At 43.9% G+C, this 21,633-nt stretch overlaps 1 protein-coding gene across 4 annotated transcripts in view; it reads left to right on the forward strand.

Annotated features, from left to right (window-relative positions):
* Positions 1–19,581, forward strand: part of LOC128688351 (MKRN2 opposite strand protein) — a 42,819-nt gene extending 23,238 nt beyond the window's left edge. Inside the window, exons 2-6 of one of the 4 annotated variants that reach the window (XM_070087506.1) lie at positions 14,789–14,825; positions 14,894–15,030; positions 15,254–15,331; positions 15,661–15,888; positions 16,268–19,581. In XM_070087506.1, coding sequence (XP_069943607.1) covers positions 14,900–15,030; positions 15,254–15,331; positions 15,661–15,888; positions 16,268–16,475 — 645 coding nt within the window. In that variant the 5' untranslated portion in view covers positions 14,789–14,825; positions 14,894–14,899 and the 3' untranslated portion in view covers positions 16,476–19,581. Of the gene's footprint in view, positions 1–14,788; positions 14,860–14,890; positions 15,031–15,253; positions 15,332–15,660; positions 15,889–16,267 lie in introns of those variants that run through there. The other 3 variants (XM_070087514.1, XM_070087500.1, XM_070087503.1) reach the window with 3 other exon arrangements.
* Positions 19,582–21,633: the final 2,052 nt, after the last annotated feature.

A 21,633-nucleotide genomic window follows, 5' to 3' on the forward strand; every position in this document is an offset into this window, starting at 1 on the left:
CTTGAACAACGCCTGTGTACAACACCAGAATTGGTATAAACCTTGGTAATAAATACCGACAAGTTGGTTTAGAAAGACACGTAAGCAAACACTATAATATATTTATTAGAAAACGTTTTGGTCCTGGGACCTTGATCACTTCTAACATACAGAGGTAGAAAGACATTATATATATAGGCGGAGAGTGAGATGTGACGCACGTGACCTGAGGAATGTCATAAGAACATAAGAATGGAGGAAGGCCTACTGGCTCTTGCGAGGCAGGTCTTTATCAAAACAACCTCTACCTATGATGAGGACGCGTAGACGATGAAATCATGTGACTCCTGTGTTGTTGGGTTCGTGCTGCTTAAGTATCATGTATGCCAATGTTTCGTAGTTTCCAGAGTTGCGTTCTATAGTGTCGGTGACGGCGATTAGTGAGGCTTCTAGGCACCGTCGGCGTCTGAGGTCTGGTTCGGTGAGAACGAGTTGTGCCTCATCCCAGTTCATCAAATGCCCCGTGGAGTCTCTGTGGAGGACACAGCCGTACCTTACATCGTCTCTGTTAGAGGCATTTCGATGCTCATTCAGGCGGACTGCAAGATCTCTGGGTGTTGTCTGCTGCCTGGCTCACACTGCGTGTTGTCTGCTGCCTGGCTCACACTGCATGTTGTCTGCTGCCTGGCTCACACTGCGTGTTGTCTGCTGCCTGGCTCTCACTGCGTGTTGTCTGCTGCCTGGCTCACACTGCATGTTGTCTGCTGCCTGGCTCACACTGCGTGTTGTCTGCTGCCTGGCTCTCACTGCGTGTTGTCTGCTGCCTTGCTCACACTGCGTGTTGTCTGCTGCCTTGCTCACACTGCGTGTTGTCTGCTGCCTGGCTCACACTGCGTGTTGTCTGCTGCCTGGCTCACACTGCGTGCTGTCTGCTGCCTGGCTCACACTGCGTGCTGTCTGCTGCCTGGCTCACACTGCGTGCTGTCTGCTGCCTGGCTCACACTGCGTGTTGTCTGCTGCCTGGCTCACACTGCGTGTTGTCTGCTACCTGGCTCACACTGCGTGTTGTCTGCTACCTGGCTCACACTGCGTGTTGTCTGCTGCCTGGCTCACACTGTGTGTTGTCTGCTACCTGGCTCACACTGCGTGTTGTCTGCTGCCTGGCTCTCACTGCGTGTTGTCTGCTACCTGGCTCACACTGCGTGTTGTCTGCTACCTGGCTCACACTGCGTGTTGTCTGCTGCCTGGCTCACACTGCGTGTTGTCTGCTACCTGGCTCACACTGCGTGTTGTCTGCTACCTGGCTCACACTGCGTGTTGTCTGCTACCTGGCTCACACTGCGTGTTGTCTGCTACCTGGCTCACACTGCGTGTTGTCTGCTACCTGGCTCACACTGCGTGTTGTCTGCTACCTGGCTCACACTGCGTGTTGTCTGCTACCTGGCTCACACTGCGTGTTGTCTGCTACCTGGCTCACACTGCGTGTTGTCTGCTACCTGGCTCACACTGCGTGTTGTCTGCTACCTGGCTCACTCTGGGTGTTGCCTGCTACCTGGCTCACACTGCGTGTTGTCTGCTACCTGGCTCACTCTGGGTGTTGTCAGTTAGTTTAATATGTTTATTATGCACCCCATACCCATTCTGTGGAAGGTAGTCAAAAATATTAGAGGTACATAATGGGTCCTGGGACTGGGTCCCAAAGTTTTGATAGCTGAACAAATTACTAAGGCAGTGTTGTAGTAGCAACTAACCAGTAATATATTGGTACTTAGTGGAGTGGAGTGACTTTAATTAGTTTTTTCTCCATTCTTGAAATACCAGACATGTACAGTGAAATTCATATAACCTGTAGTTACCAGCGGTCGCAATATACACAACGAAAAGCAAACATCACTCCAGAAAAAGCGTCTTTCCTCCAATAATTTCACCAATCAACTATAGTGATAATATAGCATTTGTTGTGGTGGAGACGAAAAAAAATCCTAGAAAATCTAGATACAGTGATCGATAATCCTTCAGGCTGTAAATAAAGGTCTCGACCGTTCGTCATTGTAGGAGCTGCCAGAAATCACCGGTTCTTCAACACGCAAGTTATACTTTTGTATCACTCTAATCACATATTACTCGGTTAAATAATTTCCAGTAGTTCCTTCATGTGTTAGCCCAAATCACCGACCAGGTATGTTTTAAATAAGTGACCCACTGATCAGATCAGACTGGTTCCGAACCCTTGGCTGATCCGAACCCTTGACCGGTTTCAAATGGATTCATAGGATAATAAAGCAGACTGTAAACAGACAGGGTTTTAGGAGCCCTTATAAAACGCAAACAATGAATATAAAACAGGGACGTACACCGGTAAGCTGTCCTAATATACAAGTACAGTTAGAAATAGAAATACAAATAGCCAGATATTCACTTTAAGGAGGTATTCGTATAATATTCAAGGGGCTACTAGTAGAACTACAGTAAATCAACCATTCAAATCACATTATGAAGCTCTGTGTAGTCTGCAGTCAAACAAACGGGCTTCCGCATGGATTACTTGCCATTTTTGTGAAAATTGGTGTCACGGCCCTTGTGCAGATATCCAAGAACTATCTACAAGCCGTATTAAAACCTTTGAGGGTCGACAGGCCCTCTCCGAAACTCGTTCTCAGGGTCGGCCAAATTTAAAAAAAAAAATATATTTTCTCTTATGAAAAGATAGAGATTCTTTTCCCGATCATAAAGACACCAAAAGTTTGAAATTTGATAGAAAACTTACGGAATTATGCTCTCGCAAAGTTAGCGGTCTCGGCGATGTTTACGCATCGGCGATTTTGCCCACTTTGAGCCCCATTTTCGGCCAATTTCACTGTACTAGTCGACATAAAAACATGAATATTTCGCTAGAACTCCATTTTTTCTATCGAATGGGTGCAAGAAACCACTCATTTATGAAATTCAACTATCCAGTACAGTGGTCAGAATTTAGCAATTTTGCCAATTTCACACAAATTTCAAAAGATGCCAATTACCGAATAGGGTCCAGAATAAACAAGAAAGACATTCCTGGCACTAAAATGTCATTTCCTCTAGTCATTAGTCATGTCTCAAGGCCCCTTTTATATTCTTTTGCTTTCCACTTTGAATTTTTATTTTCACAAAAAATATAAGATTTCCTGTTATGCAGACTACTGCATTAGTGTAAAAAATGGTATAAATATTATTGGTGCACTTGTGAAAGAATATTAGACTCACCAGTTGACGTGTATTGCACGCTTGGCACGATTTGTTTACTTTTGAAGTTTGGTAAAAATCGAACATTTCTGCTACTTTGAGCTCAATTTCAAGGCACCTTTCTTTGTAAAACCAGTCAAAATCATCTCAATTTCTGTAATATGTCTTCCATTCTATGAAACGAGAGCAAGAAAACTAAAATACAACAATAAATACCATACGAAAATACACTGCAAAGTCGCTGATTTATTCAAAAAAAATGGTCAGTTTTTTTTTTCTCATTATGCACAGTGTGCTGCAGGATTTTTTTTAGACTGTGCACACTGACCACATAGACCCATTCTTTCATATGAAGGCCTACCAGCTTTCTCCCACTAGATTTGAGGCCGCTAGAATTTGAGTACTAGTATGTCAAAAACCCCTACGCGTAAGACGTACTAGTACGACGAAAACCCTCAAAGGGTTAAATCAGGGAAGTGTTTTTGGGTATGCCCAAATGAGATAAATCTGTGGATTAAAATCGCATTGGTATTAAAAGATAACATCAAAGCAGCCTTCATAGAAAACCTGGAAGCATTCTAAATAGATGGGAAAATAAAAAGTCTGGGCTGGATGGTATCGCCCTTGGTCCTGGCCATGTAGTCAGAAACTGTAAGGCTGGAGGTGCTGTCCTGGGTGACAGTAATGGTGAAGCTGGAGGTGCTGTCCTGGGAGACAGTAATGGTGAGGATGGAGGTGCTGTCCATGTAGTCAGTCAATGTACGCATGAGGGAATGCATATAAATGGCCTCGAGGGAGACAGGAGCTGTAGTGGGGAAGCAAATGTAGTTAAGGACAAGATAAAACCAATATTACGAACTAGCAATACCACAGGAGATAGCAAACAAGGGGACTCCACTAGCAATAGTGAGGATATATTACCAGAAACAACTGGTGAGAGCTCCATTGTTAGTACTAGTGAGGATAGGAATGAGACAGGAAAACATGCACCAACAGGGAATACAGTCACAGAAACCCAAGGCAAACGGAAACCAAGCCTGTACACATACTATGCACTTGGTATCTGCAGGCATGGGAAATCTGGAAAAACATATGGGACGTGCAACTATGACCACCCTAGAAAATGCCGTGCCCATATGACAACAGGAAAATGCAAACTCACTTCCTATAAGCTTTTTCACCCTGAAATGTATCCCTCTTCAGTACAGGAAAGACTGTGCTGTAACTTAAATTGTCAGGCACACCATCTAAAGGGGACAAAAACATACAAAACATCCAGACCATGGGAAAACCTGGGTAGCCACAGCCACTCAAGAGGGAGAGGTTTTTTAGTGCCAGGAAGGAAAAAAAAAACTAGCAGGAAATGGCAGAAATCATATGCCAAATCCAGTCATTTCTAGAGTAGAACCACAGTCGATGGCCTCCATTCCAAACCAACAGATACAGATACTAGTGCCGGTAAAGTCCCCCCCCAGTACCACCAATACCACCAGTCCAATGACATTCTTCTTTGCAAATATACAGGGTCTAAAGCAAGCAACGAACAATAAAATACCTTTCATCCGTGGACTGCTTGCAGAGGCAAATGCAATGTTTGCGGCTTTCACAGAGACCCACATAAAGGATCACTTGGACAACGAAATGTGGATCCCAGGTTACAACCTATACAGATGTGACAGTGAACAGGCAAAAGGGGGGGGGTGGCCTGTACATCGCAGAGTCACTTGTTTGCACAGAACTGCTTAATGCCTCAAATGATGTAGTGGAAGTTTTAGCAGTAAAGAACGAGAACCAAAACCTAGTCATTGTGGTAGGCTACAAGCCTCCTGATGCAACGTCCCAGCAATTCTAGGAACAGCTGTCAAAAATTGACCACTGTCTGGAAAATCTGCCAGCTCTGGCCCCCAACATCTTGCTCCTGGGGGATTTCAACTTGAGGCACCTAAAATGGAGGAATATAGCAAATAATGTTGTTGCAGTGATAACACCAGGAGGCAGCTCTGACGAAAACTCACTCACACACACACACACACACACACACACACACACACACACACACACACACACACACACACACACACACACACACACACACACACACGGGCTTTTAAATCTCTGCACAAATTTCAACTTAAGCCAGCAAACAGAGCCTACTAGACTGGAAAATACACTAGACCCCATCTTCACTAACAATGATGATCTGACACGAAATGTCACCATATCAAAAACAATATACTCGGATCACAACATAATCGAGGTTCAGACCTGTTGCGTGGAGCCCCAGACCGACAAAATGAGATTACTCATGAGGGAGCCTTCACCAAATTCAACTTCAATAACAAGAACATAGTGTGACCAAGTAAACAAAGTCCTAAACGATATAAGCTGGGAAGATAGACTAAGCAACACAGACCCCCAACTTATGCCTAGAACAGATTAACTCGGTGGCACTCGATGTATGCTCAAGGCTTATTCCTTTAAGAAAAAGGAGTAGTAGATGTAAAATAGAAAGAGACAGGCGCTCCCTTTACAGGCGACGGAAAAGAATAACAGAGCGGCTAAAAGAGGTCAATATATCTGAAATGCGTAGGGAGTCACTGGTCAGAGAAATAGCAAACATCGAACTTAAGCTAAAGGAATCCTACAGGAGTCAGGAAACGCGGGAAGAACTAAAAGCCATAAATGAAATCGAAAGAAACCCAAAGTATTTCTTTTCTTATGCCAAATCCAAGTCGAGAACAACATCCAGTATTGGGCCCCCAATTAAACAAGATGGGTCCTACACAGATGACAGCAAGGAAATGAGTGAGCTACTCAAGACCCAATATGACAGTTTTTAGCAATCCGCTAACCAGACTGAGAGTCGAAGATCAAAATTATTTTTTTATAAGAGAGCCACAGAATTTGGTTAACACAAGCCTATCTGATATTATCCAGACACCAAATGACTTCGAACAGGCGATAAATGACATGCCCATGCACTCTGCCCCAGGGACAGACTCGTGGAACTCCGTGTTCATCAAGAACTGCAAGAAACCCCTATCACGAGCTTTTACCATCCTTTGGAGAATGAGCATGGACACTGCGGTCGTCCCACAGTTACTAAAAACAACAGACATAGCCCCACTCCACAAAGGGGGCAGTAAAGCAATAACAAAGAACTACAGACCGATAGCACTAACATCCCATATCATAAATTTTTGAAAGGGTCCTAAGAAGCAAGATCGCCACCCATCTAGATACCCATCAATTACACAACCCAGGGCAACATGGTTTTAGAGCAGGTCGCTCCTGTCTGTCTCAACTATTGGATCACTACGACAAGGTCCTAGATGCACTAGAAGACAAAAAGAATGCAGATGTAATATATACAGACTTTGCAAAAGCCTTCGACAAGTGTGACCATGGCGCAATAGCGCACAAAATGCATGCTAAGGTAATAACAGGAAAAGTTGGTAGAGGGATCTATAATTTCCTCACAAACAGAACACAGAGTAGTAGTCAACAGAGTCAAGTCTGAGGTGGCTAAGGTGAAAAGCTTTGTTCCACAAGGCATAATACTCACTCCCATCTTGTTTCTCATCCTCAAATCTGACTTAGACAAAGATGTCAGTCACAGCAGTGTCTTCCTTTGCAGATGACACCCGAATCTGCATGACAGTGTCTTCCATTGCAGACACTGCACGGCTCCAGACGGATATCAACCAAATCTTTCAGTGGACTACAGAAAACAATATGAAATTCAACAATGAGAAATTTCAATTACTCCGATATGGTAAACATGAGGAAATTAAAACTTATCAGAGTACAAAACAAATTCCTTCCACAAAATAGAGCGAAAAACCAACGTCAAAGACCTGGGAGTGATCATGTCGGAGGATCTCACCTTCAAGGACCATAACATTGTATCAATCGCATCTGCTAGAAAAGTGACAGGATGGATAATGAGAACCTTCAAAACTAGGGATGCCAAGCCCATGATGACACTCTTCAGGTCGCTTGTTCTATCTAGGCTGGAATATTGCTGCACACTAACAGCACCTTTCAAGGCAGGTGAAATTGCTGACCTAGAAAATGTACAGAGAACCTTCACAGCGTGCATAACGGAGATAAAACACCTCAATTACTGGGAGCGCTTGAAGTTCCTGAACCTGTACTCCCTGGAACGCAGGCGGGAGAGATACATGATTATATACACCTGGAAAATCGTCGAGGGACTAGTACCTAACTTGCACACGAAAATCACTCACAACGAAAGGAAAAGACTCGGCAGACGATGCAACATCCTCCCAGTGTAAAGCAGGGGTGTCACTAGCACGTTAAGAGACCATACAATAAGTGTCAGGGGCCCGAGACTGTTCAACTGCCTCCCAGCATACATAAGGGGGATTACCAATAGACCCCTGGCCGTCTTCAAGCAGGCACTGGACAAGCACCTAAAGTCGGTACCTGACCAACTGGGCTGTGGCTCGTACGTTGGATTGCGTGCAGCCAGCAGTAACAGCCTGGTTGATCAGGCTCTGATCCACCAGGAGGCCTGGTTACAGACCAGGCCGCGGGGGCGTTGACCCCCGGTACTCTCTCCAGGTAAATTAACCATTCATACATACCTGATCACAACTGCAATGAGTTATTAATGTAAATATTAGCCTTATATACAGTAAGCAAAATCAGGGTATTTTTCCAGAATGTTTTGTAATATACCACTGTGGATAAAATGCTTTAACATATCTTGAACATTTCTGAGTGAGTTGTCTATGAATTCATTAATTTTATCGCATTCCGGTACCGAATGACGTAAGATTTGACAATAGTCCATCTTGCAAAGTTTATATTTCGTTTGGTCTACATCTTGTGGTGGTGATTTAACCTGCCAAAGATACTTGTAACCCAGCCGGAGCCGGGCGGTAGTGACATCCAAGAGTCTGCTTATTTTGTTGGATGCACCTGGAGTTTGCCTGGAGTGAGTTCCGGGGGTCAACGCCCCCGCGGCCCGGTCTGTGACCAGGCCTCCTGGTGGATCAGAGCCTGATCAACCAGGCTGTTACTGCTGGCTGCACGCAAACCAACGTACGAGCCGCAGCCCGGCTGATCAGGAACCGACTTTAGGTGCTTGTCCAGTGCCAGCTTGACCGCCAGGGGTCTGTTGGTAATCCCCCTTATGTATGCTGGGAGGCAGTTGAACAGTCTCGGGCCCCTGACACTTGTTGTATGGTCTCTTAACGTGCTAGTGACACCCCTGCTTTTCATTGGGGGGATGTTGCATCGTCTGCCAAGTCTTTTGCTTTCGTAGTGAGTGATTTTTGTGTGCAAGTTCGGTACTAGTCCCTCTAGGATTTTCCAGGTGTATATAATCATGTATCTCTCCCGCCTGCATTCCAGGGAATACAGGTTCAGGAACCTCAAGCGCTCCCAGTAATTGAGGTGTTTTATCTCCGTTATGCGTGCCGTGAAGGTTCTCTGTACATTTTCTAGGTCAGCAATTTCACCTGCCTTGAAAGGTGCTGTTAGTGTGCAGCAATATTCCAGCCTAGATAGAACAAGTGACCTGAAGAATGTCATCATGGGCTTGGCCTCCCTAGTTTTGAAGGTTCTCATTATCTATCCTGTCATTTTTCTAGCAGATGCGATTGATACAATGTTATGGTCCTTGAAGGTGAGATCCTCCGACATGATCACTCCCAGGTCTTTGACGTTGGTGTTTCGCTCTATTTTGTGGCCAGAATTTGTTTTGTACTCTGATGAAGATTTAATTTCCTCATGTTTACCATATCTGAGTAATTGAAATTTCTCAACGTTGAACTTCATATTGTTTTTTGCAGCCCACTGAAAGATTTGGTTGATGTCCGCCTGGAGCCTTGCAGTGTCTGCAATGGAAGACACTGTCATGCAGATTCGGGTGTCATCTGCAAAGGAAGACACTGTGCTGTGGCTGACATCCTTGTCTGTCAGATATGAGGATGAGGAACAAGATGGGAGCGAGTACTGTGCCTTGTGGAACAGAGCTTTTCACCGTGGCTGCCTCGTACTTTACTCTGTTGACTACTACTCTCTCTGTTCTGTTAGTGAGGAAATTATAGATCCATCGACCGACTTTTCCTGTTATTCCTTTAGCACGCATTTTGTGCGCTATTACGCCATGGTCACGCTTGTCGAAGGTTTTTGCAAAGTCTGTATATATTACATCTGCATTTTTTTTGTCTTCTAGTGCATCTAGGACCTTGTCGTAGTGATCCAATAGTTGAGACAGACAGGAGCGACCTGTTCTAAACCCATGTTGCCCTGGGTTGTGTAACTGATGGGTTTCTAGATGGGTGGTGATCTTGCTTCTTAGGACCCTTTCAAAGATTTTTATGATATGGGATGTTAGTGCTATCGGTCTGTAGTTCTTTGCTGTTGCTTTACTGCCCCCTTTGTGGAGTGGGGCTATGTCTGTTGTTTTTAGTAACTGTGGGACGACCCCCGTGTCCATGCTCCCTCTCCATAGGATGGAAAAGGCTCGTGATAGGGGCTTCTTGCAGTTCTTGATGAACACGGAGTTCCATGAGTCTGGCCCTGGGGCAGAGTGCATGGGCATGTCATTTATCGCCTGTTCGAAGTAATTTGGCGTCAGGATAACATCAGATAGGCTTGTGTTAACCAAATTCTGTGGCTCTCTCATAAAAAATTCCTTTTGATCTTCGACTCTCAGTCTGGTTAGTGGCTTGCTAAAAACTGAGTCATTGGGACTAGAGTAGCTCACTCATTTCCTTGCTGTCATCTGTGTAGGACCCATCTTGTTTAAGTAAGGGCCCATAGACATGTGGCTCCTCCTGCATGACAGAAGGATGATAAGTGGACTAACTGTTGTCAGTCTCCCTTAGTATTAAGTCAATAAAGTTCAGTTGAAGTTCTTTTCGTATTATTCTCAAACTGCAAGCTGACAAGCCATGATTGTAATTTACTCTTTGAAAGCATATAACTTAGCCAGTTCATCAGTTCTGTCATGCATCTGAAGACCAATGTGAGATGGAATCCACAGAAAGTGCACTCTGACTCCACTGTCTAAAATCCTACTATACCTGTGTCTGGCTTCTGACACAAGCATGCCACAATTTATACTTAACGAGTTGAGGGCATTTACAGATAGAGAATTAGTTACAATTTGTGTGTCAACCTACGATACATGGACGCATTTTGAGTGCAAAGAGTATGGCAAACAGTTCTGTTTGAAGGGTAGACGCCCAGTTACTGATGTGTGCTCCAATTTCTTTGAGAGCCATCACGGTATGACAACAGCAGCACTACCAGCTGAACCAGCGGATTGGTGAACAGAACCACCAACATAAATAATTTGTGAGTGTGTTCTGTGCGACTTAAGTTTTCAGTACAGCTTAAAGCATCCTGTTTGGCTTCAAGGCGAAGCTTTGGTTGTGATTTAAGAAGTTTTTATTGGGAAAATGGGGAGATGGTAGTTTGGAATGGGATAGTATTCAACGGAGCTGGGAAGTGCCGCTGTTGCCTTGTAACTTGCCATGATTGTGACCAGATCTACCTGGAGTTCATTACCTTTGTAAGTAATTCAGCTGAAATTTGGGGTTCAGTCCCTGGACCCATTATGTACCTCTGTAATCTTTTGACTACCGTCCACAGGATGGGTATGGGGTGCGTAATAAAGATATTAAACGGAACTAAATTGCCTTACTTGACAGAGATCATGTATCTGGTTCATGCGGAGGTCAGTTTGTTTTCTCGATCCATCTGGAGGGGTGTTCACCAGTGCTGAGGAAAGTTTGGAGGGCTTCTGTGCAGGGGTTTGAATGAGCTTGCCTGAGCATATTTACCCCAAATGAGGACATTTCTTCAGTAATACGATCTCTGATGTTTGGAATATCAAGTTCTTTCTGCATATTTAAACTTTTGGCAGTACGAGGGCATCCTAGGATGATCCTCATTGCTTCGTTCTGCAGTTTTTCCAGCCTTCCAAGCTTCCAGTAGCGGAAATGTTCGATTTTTACCAATGTTCAAGAGTAAGCGTGGCATGGCATAATCAACCAATGATCTAATATAAGCAAAATCCATAATTATCACTATTTTAATATTAGCATCATACCTGGGATGAAGACCTGTCACAGCTGTAAGTGCTCTCAGCCTTTCTTTGTATTGGCAACAGTCTCGTTACATCAGGTCCAAGTAATGGGACCTCGTAGTCTAGATACCTGCATCTGGTTACATATTCTAGAAGACCCATCATGCAACTGGATCTGGCGAGCTGTGCCTCTTTCGAGGAGGACTCCTATTGAATATCTTTGTTTTATCAGTAGAGATTATCAACCCCAGGTCCTGACAGGAGGCTAGTACATGGTTAAGGATGTTTTGGGTGTTGGAGAATCCGGTAGTGTGAATCATTATATCATCAGCAAAGCTAATCATATAATGATCGGACTGGCTAGGTATAGCATTAAGAAAGGCATTTGGCATTTATTAGAAAATTGAATAAGATGGGACTGAGCAACGAGTGATAATGTCAGAGGATCTCTTTCAAAGACCACATCATTGTATCTACCTCATCTGCTAAAAAAAAAAAAAAAAAAAAAAAAAAAAAAAAAAAAAAAAAAAAAGACAGGATTGACAAAGAGAACCTTCAAAACTATGGATCCCATGCCCAAGATAACGCTCTTCAGATCCCATGTTCTATCTAGGCTGGAATATTGCTGCGCACTAGCACCGCCTTTCAAAGCAGGTGAAATTGTTGACATAGAAAATGTACAAAGAACTTTCACGGCACACATAAGTACGATAAAAAAAAATCTAAATCTCCATGAATAGTTGAAGTTCCTCGACTTGTATTCCCTGGAACGCTGGCGGGAGAGATACATGATTATACATACCTGGAAAATACTAGAGGGATGAGTACCAAATGTGCAATCGAAACTTGCTCCCTAGGAAAGCAAAAGACTTGGCAGGCTATGCAACATCCACCCAATCAAAAGCAGGGGCTCCACTAGCACGATAAGAGACAACACAGTAAGTGTCAGGGGCCCGAGACTGTTCAACTGTCTCCCAGCATTCATAAATGGGATTACCAATAGACCCCAGGCTGTCTTCAAGAAGGCTTTGGACAGACACCTAAAGTCAGTACCTGACCAGCCGAGCTGTGGTTCGTACGTCGGTTTGTGTGTGGCCAGCAGTGACAGCCTAGTTGATCAGGCCCTCATTCACCATGAGGCCTAGTCACAGACCGGGCCGCGGGGGCATTGACCCCCGAAACCCTCTCCAGGTATACCACCCTGTGGGGTTCCTCTAGGTGTTGTCTTGAGCTGTGTTCTTCAGCAGGTAGAGATGAACCTTGAGCCGTGTTCTTCAGCAGGTTGAGGTGAACCTTGAGCCGTGTTCTTCAGCAGGTTGAGGTGAACCTTGAGCTGTGTTCTTCAGCAGGTAGAGATGAACCTTGAGCCGTGTTCTTCAGCAGGTTGAGGTGAGCCTTGAGCTGTGTTCTTCAGCAGGTTGAGGTTAACCTTGAGCTGTGTTCTTCAGCAGGTTGAGGTGAACCTTGAACTGTGTTCTTCAGCAGGTAGAGGTGAACCTTGAGCTGTGTTCTTCAGCAGGTAGAGATGAACCTTGAGCTGTGTTCTTCAGCAGGTAGAGATGAACCTTGAGCTGTGTTCTTCAGCAGGTTGAGGTGAACCTTGAGCTGTGTTCTTCAGCAGGTTGAGGTGAACCTTGAGCTGTGTTCTTCAGCAGGTAGAGGTGAACCTTGAACTGTGTTCTTCAGCAGGTTGAGGTGAACCTTGAGCTGTGTTCTTCAGGTTGAGGTGAACCTTGAACTGTGTTCTTCAGCAGGTTGAGGTGAACCTTGAGCTGTGTTCTTCAGCAGATTGAGGTGAACATTGAGCTGTGTTCTTCAGCAGGTTGAGGTGAACCTTGAGCTGTGTTCTTCAGCAGGTTGAGGTGAACCTTGAGCTGTGTTCTTCAGCAGGTTGAGGTGAACCTTGAGCTGTGTTCTTCAGCAGGTTGAGGTGAACCTTGAGCTGTGTTATTCAGCAGGTTGAGGTGAACCTTGAACTGTGTTCTTCAGCAGGTTGAGGTGAACCTTGAACTGTGTTCTTCAGCAGGTTGAGGTGAACCTTGAACTGTGTTCTTCAGCAGGTTGAGGTGAACCTTGAACTGTGTTCTTCAGCAGGTAGAGGTGAACCTTGAACTGTGTTCTTCAGCAGGTAGAGATGAACCTTGAACTGTGTTCTTCAGCAGGTAGAGATGAACCTTGAACTGTGTTCTTCAGCAGGTAGAGATGAACCTTGAACTGTGTTCTTCAGCAGGTAGAGATGAACCTTGAACTGTGTTCTTCAGCAGGTAGAGATGAACCTTGAACTGTGTTCTTCAGCAGGTAGAGATGAACCTTGAACTGTGTTCTTCAGCAGGTAGAGATGAACCTTGAACTGTGTTCTTCAGCAGGTAGAGATGAACCTTGAACTGTGTTCTTCAGCAGGTAGAGATGGACCTTGAACTGTGTTCTTCAGCAGGTAGAGATGAACATTGAACTGTGTTCTTCAGCAGGTAGAGATGAACCTTGAACTGTGTTCTTCAGCAGGTAGAGATGAACCTTGAACTGTGTTCTTCAGCAGGTAGAGATGAACCTTGAACTGTGTTCTTCAGCAGGTAGAGATGAACCTTGAACTGTGTTCTTCAGCAGGTAGAGATGAACCTTGAACTGTGTTCTTCAGCAGGTAGAGATGAACCTTGAACTGTGTTCTTCAGCAGGTAGAGATGAACCTTGAACTGTGTTCTTCAGCAGGTAGAGATGAACCTTGAACTGTGTTCTTCAGCAGGTAGAGATGAACCTTGAACTGTGTTCTTCAGCAGGTAGAGATGAACCTTGAACTGTGTTCTTCAGCAGGTAGAGATGAACCTTGAACTGTGTTCTTCAGCAGGTAGAGATGAACCTTGAACTGTGTTCTTCAGCAGGTAGAGATGAACCTTGAACTGTGTTCTTCAGCAGGTAGAGATGAACCTTGAACTGTGTTCTTCAGCAGGTAGAGATGAACCTTGAACTGTGTTCTTCAGCAGGTAGAGATGAACCTTGAACTGTGTTCTTCAGCAGGTAGAGATGAACCTTGAACTGTGTTCTTCAGCAGGTAGAGATGAACCTTGAACTGTGTTCTTCAGCAGGTAGAGATGAACCTTGAACTGTGTTCTTCAGCAGGTAGAGATGAACCTTGAACTGTGTTCTTCAGCAGGTAGAGATGAACCTTGAACTGTGTTCTTCAGCAGGTAGAGATGAACCTTGAACTGTGTTCTTCAGCAGGTAGAGATGAACCTTGAACTGTGTTCTTCAGCAGGTAGAGATGAACCTTGAACTGTGTTCTTCAGCAGGTAGAGATGAACCTTGAACTGTGTTCTTCAGCAGGTAGAGATGAACCTTGAACTGTGTTCTTCAGCAGGTAGAGATGAACCTTGAACTGTGTTCTTCAGCAGGTAGAGATGAACCTTGAACTGTGTTCTTCAGCAGGTAGAGATGAACCTTGAACTGTGTTCTTCAGCAGGTAGAGATGAACCTTGAACTGTGTTCTTCAGCAGGTAGAGATGAACCTTGAACTGTGTTCTTCAGCAGGTAGAGGTGAACCTTGAGCTGTGTTCTTCAGCAGGTAGAGGTGAACCTTGAGCTGTGTTCTTCAGCAGGTAGAGATGAACCTTGAACTGTGTTCTTCAGCAGGTAGAGATGAACCTTGATCCTGGCATCGTGTGCTACCAGCACTGTGAAGGTCGTCTCTTCGGCTTCTCTCTGCCTCCCACCTGTCACCTCTGTGGTGCTGACCTCTCCGTTGAACCTCTCATTACCCCGCCCTTCAGGTGAGTTACACTTTCTTCAGGTGAGTTACACTTTCTTCAGGTGAGTTACACGCCCTTCAGGTGAGTTACACTCTCTTCAGGTGAGTTACACAACCTTCAGGCGTAATTCGCCATACTCAGGTCAGTCATATTCTGTCACCATAATGCCTGTTAATTTAGATTTTATATCTATTATTCCTGCATGTTAAACACGTTCTACAATGATTGTTTTTGTCTTCCACAGAGTGCCTTACCCCTTCGTGCGTGCCTCCCAGGCTCCTTGTACCATCGTCATCAAACCTTCCAGAGGAGACTTCCTCCAGTAAGTGTTTCTTCCACGATAATGCATTTTCTCCCCACCTGTTCCGTGGTTGACTCCCTGACACGTGAGAGTTCTATTAAACTAGTTTTTGGATCACTTGTGGCAAGATGTTTCCAGTGGATCAGTTTTATTATTAGAAAGCTGTTAAGTGCCGGTATACCTGGAGTATACCTGGAGAAGGTTTCTGTAGTACGGTTCAAGAAATATAACTATTAAATATTTTTAGCACTGTTGACAGTACATCGTAACTTGGTATACGTATTCTTGGTCAGTGCTATAAGGTAATTCAAGAGAAACTAAAGACTTTATTTAGTACCTTTTATCTGCAGCGACTACCGGAGCAGCAACGACTTGCACATTGGTGTGACTGACAGTGAGGGCTGTGTGTTCGAGTATGACAGTGAGGGCCTCCACTCAGACTACACCTCCTCCTGGAAACAGTCTCTCTCGGTTCCTATTATCACGGACTCGGCAAACCACCTTGACCCCGTCTGGCAGGAATACTGGAACTTCAGTCTGCACACTCTTGCTCAAAACCCCTCGTGGTCCACGGAAAGGTTGGTGCTCGTGGATTGTTGAGAAGCTAGAGGTTGTAGTTGATCGGGCACAGGTGAAGGTAAGTAATTCAAGTTGGTCGATATTAAATAAGAAAAAAAATGCACAATACCGTGGCTGGAACAATACACAAATAACCCGCACATATTATTATTATTATTATTATTATTATTATTATTATTATTATTATCATAATCAAAGAGAAGCGGTAAACCTACTAGGGTCATACAGCGCTGCAAGTTGGTCGATAAGTGGTAGAAGGTTTGCAGGCTCAAGGGAGGTGTTGATGCATGGTTCGTACATGGACACAGGCTCGAGTTAATTTTTTCCTCCTTATAACATGTTGTTCGTATACTTGACGTTAATCATTCCCTCCCACAGGTACTCTGAGACCTCCTTCAACTGTTATTCCTTTGTGCTGGAGTTCCTCAAGACTCTTGGGCCACCGGGTGTAAATGTGAAGACATTGACCAAGACGTCTCTCTGCGCAGAGCTGCTGGTCCCTCACACTGCCGCCGCCGCTAGATACATCTCTCTCTACCGCAGACTCCTCAGCCACAAAGTGGTGTCCGTCACCAAGTCGTCCTGAGGCCCTTTGCTAAACAACGTGTACCATATTTTTTTCCTTGGTATATATACAGATATACTACTTGAAATGAGGATATACGTATTTAGGTATCCACTAGAAGGTATCCTTCAATAGTTGCCCGATTTATTTTTCTTTCTTAAAGGTTTTCAATTACAGCTTGAATACCTTATCCAGTTTACTTTAGATTTTCAATACTGATATACAGGAACAAGGAAAAGGTTCATGCAAATATTGTTATGAACAGGCGCCCGCTGGTCAGTGTTATGTAGACTGTTCCAAGATTTGGTTTCCATATAATTGAGTCTTCAGTCTTCAGTGACTACTGTATCTTAAGGACAGAATAAAGCCCAATAATTATAGGCTTTGTTAGTTTAATATGTTTATTATGCACCCCATACCTATCCTATGGGCGGTTGTTACAGAGGCACATAATGGGTCCAGGGACTGGGCCCCAAAGTTTTGAAAGCTGAGCAAGTTACAAAGATGCAATTTTTCCAATTTCCTAGCGTAGTGATAAACTTGGAATCAATACCTGGAAAAAAATTTTCTGGTCGGTTTCAAACTTTCATTAACCACATAATATATACAATGGGAAGTATGTCTTTCAGCGTATAATACAATACAATGCAAATATTTCCTTTCTGCAGTATACAAAATGTAGTTTACATGTAATAAAATATTAAGCACAGAAGAAAGTCACCAGCAAGTGGTGAATTCGTGCAGATTAATCTTACACCCAGAGTTTACTTTCATCTCTGTTTTAGGGATTTAAGGTATTCTTGTTTGTTAATGAACAAGTTACATATCACATTACTATTGTTTAGGGCGTCTTGAACAGTCACTCTTTAATGTTTTTATAAGTGTGGAGGTGTCTGTGGTTAAGATGGCGGACTGATATATAATAATAATAATAATCTTTATTTACTACAAGTACATGTACATGGTATACAGTCCTAGCTGATAACAATGACATACTACTACATAGAAAGCCACTTACTATGCTGAGCATCTCGGGCAAATTAGGTCAGTGTCCCAGGATGCGACCCACACCAGTCGACTAACACCCAGGTACCCATTTTACTGATGGGGAACATAGACAACAGGTGGAAAGAAACACGCCCAATGTTTCTACTCTGGCTGGGAATCGAACCCAGGCCCTCGCCGTGTGAGGCGAGAGCGTTAACCACCAGGCCACCAGAGCCTGATGATCTCTGAACTTAAGTATCCTCTGATAAAGCGCACACAAGATTTGCTGTAACTGAACACAAATGGTTTATTCTTTTAAGAACAGTAAGGTCATGTTGGCTCTGAGGGTCATTATACACGTATCTACATTTCATAGAGCTGTATGACCCTTATCGATTTATCATTTATTTATGATGATTGTAATAATACATTTCACAGGAAGATACACGTCTGTCTCCAAAGTTTCGTCTATATTTCAAAAAGTTGCAACATGTACGAGGTTTTATTATGGAAAGTTTAGGAGAAAATTTCTTTATTATAATATCCATGGTGTTCACTTATTAATTTTAAATATGCTTTTTATGGCCGCATTATAGGTGTACCATACTTTAAATTAAAATATTTTCACTATATATTTAGATCATACACATTGTGAATATTGAAATATTGTTTGTTCTGTATTAAATACTTAAGACATCAATGGTACCCTGTAGTCAACACTTCAACTCTTCCAGCAGGTCTGGAGTTGAGTAGAATGTATCTTTTAAGATGTATTGATGTATTTTAATACAAATAAAGTGATCTGTTTTGTCTCTGTCTCGCTCTGTCTTTCTAATGCTTTTTTTTTTATATTACATGATATTTATGATGAGTGAGGAACTGGTGTGACTTACTGGTATGTTCACCTGAGTTTACTATGATAAAAATATCGTAGGGGTTCTTAAGGAGATACTAGGGTTGAAGGTAAACACTTTGTGGGATGGTAACACTATTGTCAAACTGTGGATGAGAGGTGGGAGCCCAGGCCTGCCGTGTTCTTGCCTGTTCATAGGTGGTCCGTCGAGTGAGACCGAGGTAGCTCGTCTCACTGCCTCAAGCTGTACCCCGTGACGTCATACCATCACAGGCCTAAGGGATCTTCTATATAAACACATGGATGGTACTATGTTTACCTGGAGAGAGTTCCGGGGGTCAACGCCCCTGCGGCCCGGTCTGTGACCAGGCCTCCTGGTGGATCAGAGCCTGATCAACCAGGCTGTTGCTGCTGGCTGCAGGCAAACCAACGTACGAGCCACAGCCCGGCTGGTCAGGAACCGACTTTAGGTGCTTGTCCAGTGCCAGCTTGAAGACTGCCAGGGGTCTGTTGGTAATCCCCCTTATGTATGCTGGGAGGCAGTTGAACACTCTCGGGCCCCTGACACTTATTGTGTGGTCTCTTAACGTGCTAGTGACACCCCTGCTTTTCATTGGGGGGATGTTGTATCATCTGCCAAGTCTTTTGCTTTCGTAGTGAGTGATTTTCGTGTGCAAGTTCGGTACTAGTCCCTCTAGGATTTTCCAGGTGTATATAATCATCTCTCTCTCCCACCTGCGTTCCAGGGAATACAGGTTTAGGAACCTCAAGCGCTCTCAGTAATTGAGGTGTTTTATCTCCGTTATGCACGCCGTGAAGGTTCTCTGTACATTTTCTAGGTCAGCAATTTCACCTGCCTTGAAAGGTGCTGTTAGTGTGCAGCAATATTCCAGCCTAGATAGAACAAGTGACCTGAAGAGTGTCATCATGGGCTTGGCCTCCCTAGTTTTGAAGGTTTTCATTATCCATCCTGTCATTTTTCTAGCAGATGCGATTGATACAATGTTATGGTTCTTGAAGGTGAGAGCCTCTTACATGATCACTCCCAGGTCTTTGACGTTGGTGTTTCGCTCTATTTTGTGGCCAGAATTTGTTTTGTACTCTGATGAAGATTTAATTTCCTCGTGTTTACCATATCTGAGTAATTGAAATATCTCATCGTTGAACTTCATATTGTTTTCTGCAGCCCACTGAAAGATTTGGTTGATCTCCGCCTGGAGCCTTGCAGTGTCTGCAATGGAAGACACTGTCATGCAGATTCGGGTGTCATCTGCAAAGGAAGACACGGTGCTGTGGCTGACATCCTTGTCTATGTCGGATATGAGGATGAGGAACAGGATGGGAGCGAGTACTGTGCCTTGTGGAACAGAGCTTTTCACCGTGGCTGCCTCGGACTTGACTCTGTTGACGACTACTCTCTGTGTTCTGTTAATGAGGAAATTATAGATCCATCGACCGACTTTTCCTGTTATTCCTTTAGCACGCATTTTGTGCGCTATTACGCAATGGTCACACTTGTCGAAGGCTTTTGCAAAGTCTGTATATATTACATCTGCATTCTTTTTGTCTTCTAGTGCATTTAGGACCTTGTCGTAGTGATCCAATAGTTGAGACAGACAGGAGCGACCTGTTCTAAACCCATGTTGCCCTGGGTTGTGTAACTGATGGGTTTCTAGATGGGTGGTGATCTTGCTTCTTAGGACCCTTTCAAAGATTTTTATGATATGGGATGTTAGTGCTATCGGTCTGTAGTTCTTTGCTGTTGCATTACTGCCCCCTTTGTGGAGTGGGGCTATGTCTGTTGTTTTTAGTAACTGTGGGACGACCCCCGTGTCCATGCTCCCTCTCCATAGGATGGAAAAGGCTCATGATAGGGGCTTCTTGCAGTTCTTGATGAACACGGAGTTCCATGAGTCTGGCCCTGGGGCAGAGTGCATGGGCATGTCATTTATCGCCTATTCGAAGTCATTTGGCGTCAGGATAACATCGGATAGGCTTGTGTTAATCAAATTTTGTGGCTCTCTCATAAAAAATTCATTTTGATCTTCGACTCTGTCTGGTTAGCGGCTTGCTAAAAACTGAGTCATATTGGGACTAGAGTAGCTCACTCATTTCCTTGCCGTCATCTGTGTAGGACCCATCTTGTTTAAGTAGGGGCCCAATACTGGACGTTGTTCTCGACTTTGATTTGGCATAGGAGAAGAAATACTTTGGGTTTCTTTCGATTTCATTGATGGCTTTTAGTTCTTCCCACGATTCCTGACTCCTATAAGATTCCTTTAGCTTAAGTTCGATGTTTGCTATTTCTCTGACCAGTGTCTCCCTACGCATTTCAGATATATTGACCTCTTTTAGCCGCTCTGTTATTCTTTTCCGTCGCCTGTAAAAGGAGCGCCTGTCTCTTTCTATTTTACATCTACTCCTCCTTTTTCTTAGAGGAATAAGCCTTGTGCATACATCGAGTGCCACCAAGTTAATCTGTTCTAGGCATAAGTTGGGGTCTGTGTTGCTTAGTATATCTTCCTAGCTTATATCGGTTAGGACTTGGTTTACTTGGTCCCACTTTGTTTTTGTTATTGAAGTTGAATTTGGTGAATGCTCCCTCGTGACTAGTCTCATTATATCGGTCTGGGGCTCCACGCATACATGTCTGAAGCTCAATTATGTTGTGATCTGAGTATATTGTTTTTGATATGGTGACATTTCTTATCAGATCATCATTGTTAGTGAAGATGAGGTCTAGTGTATTCTCCAGTCTAGTAGGCTCTATTATTTGCTGGTTTAAATTGAATTTTGTGCAGAGATTTAAAAGCTCGTGTGAGTGTGAGTTTTCATCAGAGCTGCCTCCTGGTGTTGTTACTGCAACAATATTATTTGCTATATTCCTCCATTTTAGGTGCCTTAAGTTGAAATCCCCCAGGAGCAAGATGTTGGGTGCAGGAGCTGGAAGATTTTCCAGACAGTGGTCAATTTTTAACAGCTGTTCCTGGAATTGCTGGGATGTTGCATCCGGAGGCTTGTAGACTACCACAATGACTAGGTTTTGGTTCTCGACCTTTACTGCTAAAACTTCCACTACATCATTTGAGGCATTAAGCAGTTCTGTGCAAACAAGTGACTCTGCAATGTACAGGCCAACCCCCCTCTCCCCTTTTGCCTGTTCACTCTGTCACATCTGTATAGGTTGTAACCTGGGATCCATATTTCGTTGTCCAAGTGATCCTTTATGTGGGTCTCAGTGAAAGCCGCGAACATTGCCTTTGCCTCTGCAAGCAGTCCACGGATGAAAGGCATTTTGTTGTTTGTTGCTGGCTTTAGACCCTGTATATTTGCAAAGAA

Source organism: Cherax quadricarinatus, chromosome 2 (assembly GCF_038502225.1).
Source record: "Cherax quadricarinatus isolate ZL_2023a chromosome 2, ASM3850222v1, whole genome shotgun sequence".
In the NCBI taxonomy this organism is placed as follows: Eukaryota; Metazoa; Arthropoda; class Malacostraca; order Decapoda; family Parastacidae; genus Cherax; species Cherax quadricarinatus.